The sequence below is a fragment of the Penicillium crustosum genome (genome assembly GCF_028827405.1).
Source record: "Penicillium crustosum strain IBT 35664 chromosome Unknown utg000001l_segment0_segment0, whole genome shotgun sequence".
Lineage (NCBI taxonomy): Eukaryota > Fungi > Ascomycota > Eurotiomycetes > Eurotiales > Aspergillaceae > Penicillium > Penicillium crustosum.
This window is the reverse complement of record NW_026623122.1, coordinates 2,665,071-2,678,812: the sequence shown is the minus strand read 5'-3', so window position 1 is coordinate 2,678,812 and position 13,742 is coordinate 2,665,071. Positions and strand designations below refer to the sequence as shown.

Here is a 13,742-nt window from a genome sequence, read left to right as displayed (position 1 = left end):
TAAAGCAAGCTTGAGTTTATTTTATCTAGTCTAGTAGATACCGACGCAGCCTATGTAGGACTATCTGTCGGCTTGTGAGGTCATACTGTAAAGTATTTCCTGGAGCCTCAGCACCTTGAAACGTATTTTTTCTGAGATTAATTATACACTTTGCTTACATATGAGTCGGATCCTTACATCCCTATAATGGTGATAGCCATTGAAAGAAATGATAGGATTTCATGTAGCACAGAAATCTTGGCAAGTAAAGGAAAGCCAGAGTCTCCTCTTACTGGCCATTGTCTACATCCCACAGCTTAAAATCGAGACCCACAGTATGGAACCCATACCAGCCCAAGCAATATCTCATCCGGGAATAGGCTAAAGGGCTTTGAAGGGTTTGCAGTTTGCTCAGATCATGCCCTTAGAATGACCACTCTTACAATGGGTGATTTAAGGGCAACTAGGTCGGAGGTCTCGACCTGAAACCCAACCTAGACTAGGTTAGGTTTAGGTTGGGTCTAGGCTTTACTGGTTCGTGTGGAGGACCAGTGCTATATCTCGGAATTCAAATTTTGTAGGTGAGGAAAGTGTTGGAATCTATGTAGTAGATGATATCACGAAGTAGTACAATGTAGTGGCATTGTGTAGTGCAATTGTTGTGGCAGCCTCAGACTACAGCTGCAGATATGTCGGATTGGTCTGTATTGTAAATGTAGGGGTCCAATCAGTGGTATTCAACTCTCTGTATTTCTGTATCGGCTCTTGGTACAATTTATATGGAGCCATGATTACATAACATTAATTACAAAAATGTGTAGGATTAATAAATCCCCCGGTATGCCGGTCGTCATGCTCCGACACACCCCCTCAGCTATCCCAGTATGGGATTGCTGGACTTGTTAGATCGGCATATTTATCTCCATGGTTTAATTGACTAGGCCATTAGATAGCCTATGTCCACCATCCTGAGCATCCTTAGGAAGCTCTCATGCTTCTGGCGAGATAGCATCTTTGTGAGTCCATCTGCAACCATGCTCGCCGTCGGCACCTATCGCACTATTATGCGTCCTTCTCTAACCTCTTGCCGAAGCCAATGATGATGAATATCGACATACCGAAGCTTCGTTTCGAAGGCAGTGTCCTCACTAGTAAGTAGGCTGATCGTTCTCTCGTTGTCGCAGTCGATCGCCATATTGTGGGAGGGTTCAAAACCGAGGCTTTTTAGTAGTCGACGCCACCATTGAAGTTGCTTCCCTGTCTCTGATAGGCCTAGCAACTCTGCTTCAGTAGTTGACGTTATTACGGTGGGTTGCTTGCTCGCTTTCCAGTCAACTGGTCCACCATAAGCTTGACAGATGTAGCCTGCAGAGCTCTTTCGATCTGGGTGATCTCCGTATGAAGCATCGCTTACGAACTGTATAGAATCGATTCTAGTACTTACTGCGTCTGCACTATATTTAATAGCTAGGTTCCGGGTAGTATATAGGTAACTGATGACCCGGTCAGCTGCTTGATGGTGCTGGGGCCCTGGATTCGTTAAGAACTGAGCTAGTCGAGCGGTGGCCTTTGCAGTATCTAGCCTAGTGATAGTGGTGGCATAGCCTGCGGATCTAATCTTCTTTTGATAGAGAAGGATCTCCTTCGGGGTGGCTACGTCTTGGTAAGGCGTCAATTCGTCAACTGGTAGTGGCGTATAGACAGGTGGTCGATCTATCAAATTGTAGCGGGTAGCAATGCTTATTATATAGCTATCTTGATATAGCCAGAGCTTCTTCTGCTTCCTATCGCGAATAATTCGGATATTAAGAAACTATAATACTTCTCTATGATCTATCAGCTCCCAGTAGGCTTCTAGATCTCGCTCCAATTGTATAGCTCTTGCCTTAGCATTTGTATGGCTAGCAATTAAGATATTATCTACATAGAAGAAGACTATTAGCCCTTCTCCGACGAAGATATAGGGGTCTTCTAGTACTTATTATAGACCTAGTTTTCGGAGTATACTAGCTGCTTCTTATTGCCAAAGACGTAGCGAGATCCGTAAGCCGTATAATGCTCGACGAAGCTTCCAGTATTTACCTAGGGACTGGAACCCTTCTGGTATCTGCGTATACGTCGGTTTCTCTTAGCTTAGCTTACTATTTAGGAATATAGTGACAGTATCTCGCTGACGGAGGTCTAGGTCAAAGGTAGCGACTAATATAAAGATTATTCTTACTGTTCTTGCTGCTAGCGTAGCAGCTCTCTTTTCTTTATAGGTAATCGTCTTAAGATCCCTACGAATATAGATTCGAGCCTTTAATTTCAAAAGGTAACCGTCCTAGTCGAATTTGTATACAAAAACCTATAATAAGGGAAGGATTTATATCCCTCGATCCTTTAGCTTTTCAATGACTTCGAATATCTCTTTTTCAGATAGAGAGTAGATCTCTTTCTTCATTACTACGAGAAAACCTTACTGAAAAGGATAATTTATAATATCCTTCTAGTACTTAGGTGGTAGTGGGAGATCATCTCGATAGCGGCGAGCGTTTGGTTTCTCGGCGTATAGACTAGCTGCAAATACATATAGTAGAGCCGGTAGCTCTTCTTCGTCAATACCCTATACTATAGTGGTTATATATACAAAATCGTCATCTTGCTTTACTTTACGTATTCGACGTCTACTTAGTATATTGCTGGTATCTATATTACTGGAGATCTCTCTGCTTAGTACTAGTAGTTCTGCCTAGAGCTATCTTTCTAGCTCATTTTCCACCTCTCTATTGGGTTCTTTATTAGGTTCTTTATTAGCTTCTTCATAGGCTTCTTTATAGGCTTCTTCATAGGCTTCTTTATAGGCCTGATCTTCACTGAGCAGTTGATCATCTAGATTATACGTATCTACCCCCTGATCAGGGCCAGTTTCCACCCCTTGCTATAAGCCAGTTTCTTCATTTAGTGGGGTTAATAGTAATAGATCTTAATCCTTCTGTATATCCTAGATCTTACCGGCTTCTTTTCTAACCGAGGTCAGAAGTATAGGTGGTAGGCTTATTGGGGTAGGTATTAATACCTACTTACTCACCCCCTAAAGTAGGGTGATCTCTCGGTAGTCAACCTCACTTAGCTGAATATCTTATAAAGTATCTAGTAGAGTATCTGGTAGAGCACCTAGTAGAGTATCTAGTAGAGCATCTAGTAGAGCATCTAGTAGAGCATCTAGTAGAGTATCTAGAAGAGCATCGGGAAGAGTATCTGGTAGAGCATCTGGTAGAGTATCGTCGGTTTCATCTTATCGGTTTTGATGCTCACTTTCCGGCGTACTAGTTGCTTCCTAACTAGCGATCTGATGGTTAATAATTTGTGCTACTTCGTCGGGCGTAATCTCTTCTGGCTCTCTCACTAATAGTAGTGGAATAGGCTGAGATTTCTTATAGTCCGGCGAGTATTTATATGCTTTATTAATAACTGTATCTCGTATATACCTCACTTTCCTACTATATAGAAACCAGATTTTATAGATATTAGATACTAAGTATCCGACTAGGAAGCCGACCTCTGCTCTTAGATTCATCTTATCTGACTGAATCTACTTCTCAATACAACAGTACGCTAAGCTTCTATATAATCTAATATTTACTAGATTGATCTTTGGGGCTATTAGAGCAAATTCTCTTCTTACTTCTTCCCATAGTATTAACCACTTGTTCTCAGAAGCAATATATATAGGGGTACGATTCAATAACCACACTGCAGCGCTTACGAATTCAGGCTATAGATCTTTCGGAAGCTTATCTTTAAGAGAGAGTATACGTATACGGGTAATAATCATCCCGCCAGATCTCTCGGCATACCTATTTATCTCTAAGTAGCCGGGTAGAGTATAATATATTAAGATACTATCGCTTATTAAGCTGTACTCCGCTGTTTTTCCTACTACGGCTTCATTGTCATAGTGAAATGCCTTGATCGGAAGGTTCTACTGATTCCTTACTAGCTATACAAACTAGTTGATCGCTATCTGGCATTCAGGCTTTAGCTTATATATCATAATCCAGTGGAATCTCGGCCCTTCTATATAGAAGTGAGATATCTATCGATATCGATTGTATGCTAGCGGCAGTTGTATTAGATTAAAGTAGATTCTTCCAAATAGTCCAAAAGTACGTCCCACTAGCCGGCGAGAGATCTGCTTTAGTACTCTCCCAATACGATATATATAGCATAATGAAGCTTCTTCTTTCTCTACTTTCTGGAGGACTATACCGTCTACTATAGTAGCAAGCTTAGCTACGGCGCGGGGCTCAATATAAGCAAGTCGCCGATACTAGATGTCAGCCGATACCTTTGATTCCTACGGCTTTACTAAGGATCTCTGTATAGTATATGCTTGTTATGGTGGTGGGGCCTCGTTTGGTTCGTTAAAAATCTATAGGTTAAATTGATCCTATAGATACACATTGACTACAGGTAAATCCTTTAGATCTCGAATGCAGTTTGTACGTTGACACTAGGTACCCCCCTTCTTCTTTAGTATCGCGTACGATACTAGATTTGTATAGAAGCTAGGCGAGTAGAGAGCGTCACTTAATATGATCTCCATTCTTCCTTTCTGTGGATACTTGCCGACTAGTCGAACTGTAGCTCTCCCTAGCACCTATATAGTACTATCTCCTATAGTCAAATTGATAACTTCTAGCGTAAAATCAATAAACAATACTCTGTTATTACATACATATGAACTCGACCTAGTATTAAGAATCCATCGATTGTGGAGAGAGAGCTCGCTAGTCTTTACAGCTGAGAGTGCATGCTTGCCAATCTGTATAGCTTCACTTAGTGGCTGGTAGGTAGTGGCAAAACTGACTTAGTTTGCAGATTCATGATGCTTTGATTTAGCTTCATTAATAGCTTTATCGACCCATTGCTTCCACCCTGGATCATTTACTAGCTTCTTTCTAGCTCTCTCTAGCTTCCCTTCGTCTAGGGTATATCCTTCTGGGCGTATAGCTTTATTCATAAGCCAGTAGTTGGCTACCTTGTGGTGTAGATGACCATTACCACATAGACATTTTCTCTTCTCGAATAGAAGCTTCTCTTACTTCGCTTCCGGCTTTACTTCTCGATAACCTTGCTAGGTTGAAAAAGCACTTTTTGGAGTATTGGTTGAGGTCACAGTTTTGACGCCTATCTCCCGATTCATTGCACGGAATGATTCAAGAAGATCTCGAGTGTCATATTTCTTCTTATCTATAACGATCTCTTAGTATTTTCCTTGCCACTAGATTGGCAGTACCTCTTTGACTGCATATAGGAAGTCTCGATTGGAATCTGTATCGCTAATACCGAGGCTAATAGCTTGCTCTCTTAGTGAATTCCACTTTTGAAGCCACTGCTCAATATCACCGGTTGGTTTCTGTATAGCAAAGACCTTCCAATTCATACAGATTTCTTCTTCGTACGCCGTTGACCGAGCAAATCTAGTCTTTAGGTATACAAGCCTCTCATACGGAGTACGATATATGATCAGAGCAAGGTAATGCATTGGGTCGAGGTAGGTAAGGATGTACTCGTTGACATCACTTAGTCCTTTTGCTTGCTTCTCCCACTTCGTGTACTTCATTTTATACACGTCCATTCGATCTCGCCAAATCCTTCGATCCTTATCATCGCCGTCCTCTGGGTATTCCGGTTCCACCGGTTCTTGGAGAGGTATAGATCTTATTGCTTGGGATTCGGTTGTCGTCGGGGGATCTGGGTTGCAAAGGTCCCATACGTTCTTTTGCATGGCATATAGCTGCACTTTTGCAAACCAAGTGAGCCACTGCGGCGAGTCCTTCAGTTTTTCGCCCTTCATGGCGGAGAGAATTGATACTGCCTCCATTGCTGGATTCAGGGGTAGCTGGGAATAGCTTCACAATTGCTAATTCAGGGGTAGCTAGGAGGTTTCAAGGGGTAGAAAGCAGGCTTCTAGTAGTGTACTAGATACTATATCTCAAATAGTAATGCTTTCTTCGATGCGAACCGGGCTCATAACTGTCGGATTGGTCTGTATTGTAAATGTAGGGGTCCAATCAGTGGTATTCAACTCTCTGTATTTCTGTATCGGCTCTTGGTACAATTTATATGGAGCCATGATTACATAACATTAATTACAAAAATGTGTAGGATTAATAAATCCCCCGGTATGCCGGTCGTCATGCTCCGACAAGATATTGGTGCCTTAGGCATCAATCCCTATTAGAAAACTGGAATAGTGCGAAAGTTGATATCAAAGACAATTTCCGGTGAGAGAAACATACCAATTTTATAACATTTCAACAGGGCAAGTTGGATGGCGGTGTTTTTCGTTGCTGCTTGCAATCACTGTCTATTTAGGCCTGCGAGATCATTGTTAGATATTAAGGTAACTTGTTCATGGACGAAATCGTGGAGCTGTTTCAACAACAACGGACGAAGAAGTATAAAGCACTAATTCGTCCCTATTACCTCTCCGTCGCTTTATGCCACAGAACCAACAAGTGAAAGCAGCGAGACCAGACAAATTGGCAGGTTAATTCGACTCTTCAAGGCTCGTCGTTTTCGCACCTGACAATCCGTGCATGAGAAAGACACTTCAGTCAATGATATCATTGAAATCTCAAAAATACAATCCGGGCAGCTGATGTATCTGAACGGAGTAAGTTTTTCGAAGTGATGCTCAGCCTCCTTGATCTCGAAGAGCGCGCAAACCACAGCAGCATGTTAGCCAAGCCGCAAGCGTCGACCCGGGGCCAAACTTGATTTGCCTAGCAAATCCCTCACTCAATTTTTCTATCTATCTGTTTTATATTGTATGCGCAAATTTTTTTTTATAAATATGATAAGCCTACGACTATATAATAGAATTTGGCAGGCCCCTTAGAGTTCCCCGTAAAACAAACCTGCCAGTTTTGGGGCCATGTGGAAGCCACCGATCGACTTTCTCGTCCTACATTGTACGTCGATTGGTGTTTACACAATATTTCCTTCTAATTCTTCTTCGCAGACGTGTGGATTATCACCCTCGGCGTTCTGAGCTTGGTTATCATCTATCCTCATGGTAATCTGAAAGCTATCGATGCTTATTTTTTCGGGGCCAGCGCGTCGACTGAGTCGGGCCTGAATACGTGAGTAAAGTGTTATTTCTTTTCTCTTCTGATGAGTCGGTAAATAAAGACTGACTTTCTATGGGTATCAAGTGTCGACGTCAAATCTTTGAAGACCTACCAACAGGTGTACCTATACCTCATTCCGATCCTAGGAAATTTGGGATTCATCAACATCATCGTAATTGTATTTCGGGTTCGATGGTTTAAAAAGCACCTCAAAGCAATCGGTTCGAAGTCTTCCACACCCTACCCATCAGCCCAAGGCCATCATCGAGAGCTAACTTGCTTCTCCAAAACATAGCCCCGCATCCTTTGAGGCCAGAGGTTCCTCCCGAACAAGATGCAGAGGCACAGTTAAAGCACAAAAGAGGTTTTAGTAGCAACCATGATGAAGCCCCAAACGCTCAACTTAGCAGCCACGAAATAAACGATTCGGATAAGGAAAGAGCGCGTGTTGAGACCCAAGACAAATCTTCGAGGTTGGTTTCGATGCCATCTATAAACACAACAGGCTATCAAATGTAATGGGTACTAACTCATACACCAGGTGTCCCTTAGAATTGAGCGATGCAAAAGCGGATGATCCAGCAGTTTCGAATATCAATCCAACAAAGCAAACTATTACCTTCGCTCAAGACAATCGGCCATCTTCTGATAAGGATAAAGCTCTGTTGTAATGGGGGCACTACAGTGGGGAGATAGATGGAAGAAGAAGAGTTGTTATTTGTAAGAACTAATTAAATAAAGGGTTTAAATACCCTTAGCACCAAACATCATCTGAAGACTGCTCAGTCTGTCAAACATCCATGCCTGCATGTTCAACAAGCTCTATATATTCCACCTCCGTGGAGACGCGAAAGAGGTATATAAAAGTCAGGCTTATATGTTCCCCCGTTTCTCACGAGTACTACACAGGTGCCTCGTTTTCTGAGATTGATGAAAGGCTTCATGATGAAGACGATGATGGTATGTCCTGATAAGGCGGCGCCTAAACGTAACTTCAAGTTAATCGCTTCGCTAACTTGGTTCATGAAAGGACAAACCGAGAAAGTCCTTCGTCGTCTACCGACTACTAGAAGCATGCCGTCTCGCACTCACACCCTTGAGAGAGTAGTAGCCTCCGTGTTTGTTTTGGGAGGCTCTTCTAGCTCTGACCGGGGGATGCCAACAGCAAAACAGAAGGACATAAATCAGCTCGATTTGCCGAACATATCCTCACAAGCTACAATAGGCCGGAACTCTCAGTTCCATAACCTGTCTGCCAAAGATCGGGAAACACTCGGCGGTATCGAGTATCGAAGCTTGAAATTCCTGTTAAAAATTGTCGTTGGATATTTCTTTAGTCTGCATTTCTTCGGTGCAATCTGCCTTGTGGGGTGGATTCTGCACGCGGATCCGAAATACCGTGACTACCTTGCAGAATGTGGCCAAGGAAATGTTTGGTGGTAAGTCGGCTCCGTCAACTATAACCAACGATATAATGGCTTATTTCGTTTACGGCGCAATAGGGGCTTTTACTCCGCGCAGTCGATGATTAACAATCTTGGCTTTACTCTAACGCCAGATTCGATGATTTCGTTTCAAGATGCGACCTTCCCAATGATCCTTATGAGTTTCCTTGCATTTGCTGGCAACACTTGTTATCCGTGCCTTCTTCGACTTATTATCTGGGTTTTCTACAAACTTTGCCCGGCTAAATCATCGCTTAAAGATCCACTCAGATTCCTGCTCGATCATCCGCGACGGTGTTATACGCTGCTTTTCCCAAGCAGGCCGACGTGGATTCTCTTCGGAATCTTGTTCCTTATGAACTTGATCGATGTTCTTCTCATTATTGTACTGGACTTGAACAATCCCGCTGTGAATAATCTCGCGCCTGGTCCTCGAGTTCTCGCTGCTATTTTCCAAGCCGCATCGGCCCGTCATACGGGTACATCGACTTTCAACTTGGCGGATGTGAACCCAGCCGTCCAATTCAGCTTGGTGGTCATGATGTATATTGCAATTTTCCCAATTGCTATTAGCATCAGAGCCTCCAATGTTTATGAAGAAAGGTCGCTGGGTGTATATTCCACTAATGGTAACATAGACGAGCATAACAGCCGATCTTACATTACCAAACATATTCAGAACCAACTGACCTTTGACTTGTGGTACATTTTCTTCGGCAGCTTTTGCATCTGCGTCTCCGAGGCCGGTAAGATTGCAGACACGTCAATTCCAGTAAGTGATTGATCTCGAGTTTTGCGATAGTAAAATAAAATCTAACTCTTTCAGGCCTTTTCTGTATTTTCAGTGTTATTCGAGGTTGTCTCAGCATAGTGAGTTATCCATGCGGTATTTATTCCTTTTTCGTCGACTAATTTCGATGAAGCGGCAATGTTGGACTTAGTCTTGGGTATCCAACTGTTTCTACCTCTCTATCTGGAGAGTTTACGGTTTTCAGCAAGCTTGTCATTTGTGTGATCATGATCCGAGGCCGACACCGTGGGTTGCCCTACAAGCTCGACCGTGCCATTGTTCTCCCAAGCGAACGCCTAGAAGAAGATCACCCAGATAGTGATAAGGTTCAAACCAAGTTTGACTGAAAGAAGCCTCGTAGGTCTTGCTCGCGAATTTCTGTGAATTTGGGGACCGATAAAGAGCTTGAAGTTGGCTTCGTTTGGGACGAGGATACGACGCGGTTGTCTGTAACTGATTTTGTACCTAGAGGGTTAGCGGTTTAATGTAGATAGTTTCTACCTCTCCTTGCGCAATCTAGAGAGTTTCCAGTGTACTCGGTATTTGCTACGTTCTAGTCCCTGGCCTTCTCACTAATAAAAGTCTTATGCTCATTGTTTATAAAATATAAATAATAAATCTACATATAACATCAACAAACAGAAACCAACGTCCAGTATGTGTGTTCGGGCGCTTAGCACGATCACCAGCTCGCGCAACTTGCACCTCATGTACCCTCAATTTCTGGGAAGCGGCCCTTGCCTGTTAGACTGAGAAAAAAAAAACTCGATTGCAATCACGAAGCAATAGAGTGTTCTCGCGCTTATATTGTCGGATTCGCTCCATCAAAGCCAAGAAACGAAAACGCAAGGTTTGGGTCAATATCCCCATCGAAAAGATTGAGCGGACCCCAATAATGATTCAGATGTCCGATTCCATCTCTTCCCGAGAATAATGGCTCCATGACTGCTGCATCAGTTGCCATAGCTCTTGCTTCAGCCTTCTCCTTGGCCCGACGTAGCAGTTTTGCAGCTTCAAGAGCATAAGCACATTCGTCCATTATCAATAAAATCTCCACAGCCATGTCGATCAGCCGCAAGAGGGGTTGAGTTTCTGTAGGAATCGTTTCTTGCGCAAGGTAAATAAGGATGGTGCTTGCAGCAAATACGGTGTACGTGACATTATAGAACCTATTGCTGGGTCAGGATTGGATAGTAAAATATTGAGGTCAGCACATACCATGTTCTGAAAAAGTCGCTATGTTGATAAGTCTGATAAATGAGATCAATGGTCTGTTTGGCCGAGTCCAGGCATTTTTGCACCCCTTCTTGAGACCCAGGAATTGATGCTCGATCCTGAGGTGTGGACCTCAGAAGAAAAGAGCCGAAGAGAAGTATCCTCAAGTTGTGATATCCTATGCCCAGTCAATTAGATATTTCTCTGCGGCAGACTCAGGGACGGCTGACGAACTTAGTGATAGCACCAATCTTTGTCTCTTCATCCATTGCTGATCCCTGGCTTTGCTCAAAGAAGGTAAACCGCCAGATAGCTCTGTTGGACGTATCTCCTCGGGGAGCGTTTCAATCCACTGCTCGAGATTGCTCTCAATTTGGTACGCCAAATGAACTGTCCTCAGAACTGTCACACCTGAGAGGTAAATGTTTTGGCAGATATCTTTCGTGATTCTCGAGAAATCTACCATGCATTTTATGATCGAACAAGAGGGATGTTCTAGCATCTCGCAAGTGCCACTGTTATCGACGGCCTCTCTGCTGTCTGTTATTGGGAATCGCCGGTTATGATACGTATCCGCCCCAAGGGTGTCTGGTCTACCCATGGCGAAGGATATTTCACTGCCGATCAGAGTTAAAGAAGTAGCTCAGTTAAGTAGCGTCGAGGCATTTAAGAGGGGGATAACGCACGTTTCAAGAGAGTATAGGCCCCTTATAAGAAAACGTTAGTGTCCATAATGAATTAGATGTTGACAGGGCGTGGAACTAAGTCCAAGACTTACCACCATGTTCTTGATTCTGCCTTTCGCAAATCTGCGGATTTCTTCACATTCGTTCCAGGCTCTCGATTAATGCCCATGGCTAGAGCAGTCCGTATAGCAAGACCAACATACATATACGACACTAGCAATGGTAAGTAAGTCAAGAGGTAAACCTACAGAAGACTTTCACTGACAGTGAGGACGTAGCTCATTTTGGCACACCTTGGCCTGTGATTTGTTAGCTGCGGCAGCGACGAAATGATATGGAGAGACATACAAGCATGAAGTAACATTGAGTCATATCAAGGTCTGTTACCATTCCTATTTGGTTGCAGCAGGCTTTGGCTTTCTCGAAGAATTTGCGGCTCCATTGCAGATTATTGATGCCGTCGATAGGCTCATCATCTCTCGTACCCACAAGCGCACCCAAAGAGAGAACACTAAAGTACAGAGCTGTGAAACTTGAAAGCTGCGGGCCATCGGCTTCGCTTCCAGACCACAACACCTCACATCGCTGCAAAAAGGTTTGCTTGTTGAGAATGGGGTGGACATAATGGATCGTGGTGAAGAAGGCCTCCAAAAACCCACGACATTGTGGGAACCAGTTTGAACTATCTGGGTAGTCGATCTCCCTGCAACTTTCACGAACTGTTTGAAATTTGGCTCGTCCAAAAGCAGGATTGTGCAAGGTGGAAAGAAGGGAACTCGCATCACCTCCTTCAGACTCATCCCCAGTGCGCTGGATTTGAGAGAGAAGAGCCACAGAAGATGAGCTGCCGTAGAACTCAACATCTCGAGTGTGTGAGTTAACACCAGATAGTTCTTGTTGGCCACTCTCCCAGGGCGATGTGCTGCTTTGCATTGGATAATCATCGTGGTTGATCTCGGGGTGCTGTGTAGGGCCGTGGTCCAGAGTGGAAATCCCGGAAGTTGCCCGTGTCGGTTTACCCTCGACTGTTTTGGCTCCCGTTGCTTCGTAGGCTTCAATTCGGGAAGAGAGATCCTTCACCTGAGTCTCAAGCTTCTTCACGTAGCTAGGGAAAGGGATTAGGTTAAATAACAGACCTCAAGGTTGGTGAGAACATACTCTGGCGTGACCCGAAGCCTGGACATATTCTGACCCTTGTACACACATTCGACACCTCGAGCTTGCACGCCTGTCAGTTAACGGCCTGGGGCTACTTCGGGGGCCAATGCTGAATAGCATGATAAAGACCAACCTTTGCAGTAGGAGCAGGGGTACAATTCATCGCATTTGTACTTTTTCTGCCTACAGTAATCACAGGCACGAGCTGCCCGAGGCCGCCGAACGCGTTGGCCTGAATTCCTCGCCGAATGTTGATTGTTCGGACCCTCCATTCTGATACGATTTGTGCAATATGTGAGAGTTAACTGCAACAGACAGCCAATACGATAAATCCTATGCAGCTTGCAAGGCAGAAAGTTCAATAAATTCCGTGCCAACAGAATTTCCAAGCTGCATGGGCGAATTGAGGGTTGCAACCGGTGTACCCCGGGATACGAAGCGGTATAGGGGTCAGGCGTCAAAACCCTGTTTCAGAGGACCTTGACCTTAATGCCTCATGTTAGAACGGCAGAAAAATATGAATACCTGAATTACCATTACACATTTCCTTAGTAATCAAAGTACCTGGCTTCTCCCAGCGTTGTTAGGCAAAATATATGAAGCTTTTATACATCATACAAATCAGGCATCTCCATATTTTTGGACTTGCAACCACCCAGAAGTATGGAGATGGATTGATTTGTATGGTGTACAAAAGCTTCATTTAGGCAGGTTGATGTATTAACAATTTACAGTACACTGTATAGAGCGGTGTATAAAGCGGTGGTAACCCAGGCATTAAGGCACCAATATCCCCCCCGCTTCGTACCCCGGATGATGCTATAGTGCGGGGAACGTCATGGTTGTACGAGACATTTGTCGACCTCACTCCGTATGAACCTTAAAATATGTATCTGATTTCTACTTTTCGTCCATACCTTAACCTCACCTGCATTCTGGTTGGCAACAGTATTGGCAAGCTCTAGGCTCAGGCCCTGAAGGTCCAAGGCCTTTTTTTTTTGGACTTCATAGACAGCCCGGCGACTCTAGTTTTAAGTTTTGAATCACCCCTAGACTGCCGTGAGGGGTAGTTGGATATCTTTTCTGAAAATCCGTAACTAGGCCAACAAATTGTGGTCGGCTACATCACTTCTTTAGATAGATAGAATATTTCTTACATGGAATACAAAGCTTCAGATGATTCACGCTTCCATCTCGCCAAGCTGCGTGCAGAAAGTCCTCGAGGGCTCAACGCCGGAAAATCCGGGGGAAAGATGTAGAACATCCACGCGCCTGCATGTCGGATTTTCCGGCTGCCCTGCTAGCTAAAACAGGGTTCTTTGGGAAGAACATTATAGTCCACGATATA

At 43.8% G+C, this 13,742-nt stretch overlaps 2 protein-coding genes across 2 annotated transcripts; one reads left to right on the top strand and one right to left on the bottom strand.

Moving 5' to 3' along the window:
- Window positions 1-8,045: 8,045 nt before the first annotated feature.
- On the top strand, window positions 8,046-9,682 carry N7487_001008 (uncharacterized protein; the record flags this gene model as incomplete). Its single annotated transcript, XM_056868756.1, has 4 exons — window positions 8,046-8,539; window positions 8,603-9,317; window positions 9,372-9,415; window positions 9,469-9,682. 4 exons carry the CDS (start codon window positions 8,046-8,048, stop codon window positions 9,680-9,682), a joined length of 1,467 nt encoding a protein of 488 aa, XP_056733540.1.
- A 1,046-nt stretch (window positions 9,683-10,728) lies between these two features.
- On the bottom strand, window positions 10,729-12,420 carry N7487_001007 (fungal specific transcription factor domain-containing protein; the record flags this gene model as incomplete). Its single annotated transcript, XM_056868755.1, has 6 exons — window positions 10,729-11,167; window positions 11,237-11,257; window positions 11,329-11,449; window positions 11,502-11,535; window positions 11,585-12,341; window positions 12,395-12,420. 6 exons carry the CDS (start codon window positions 12,418-12,420, stop codon window positions 10,729-10,731), a joined length of 1,398 nt encoding a protein of 465 aa, XP_056733539.1.
- Window positions 12,421-13,742: the final 1,322 nt, after the last annotated feature.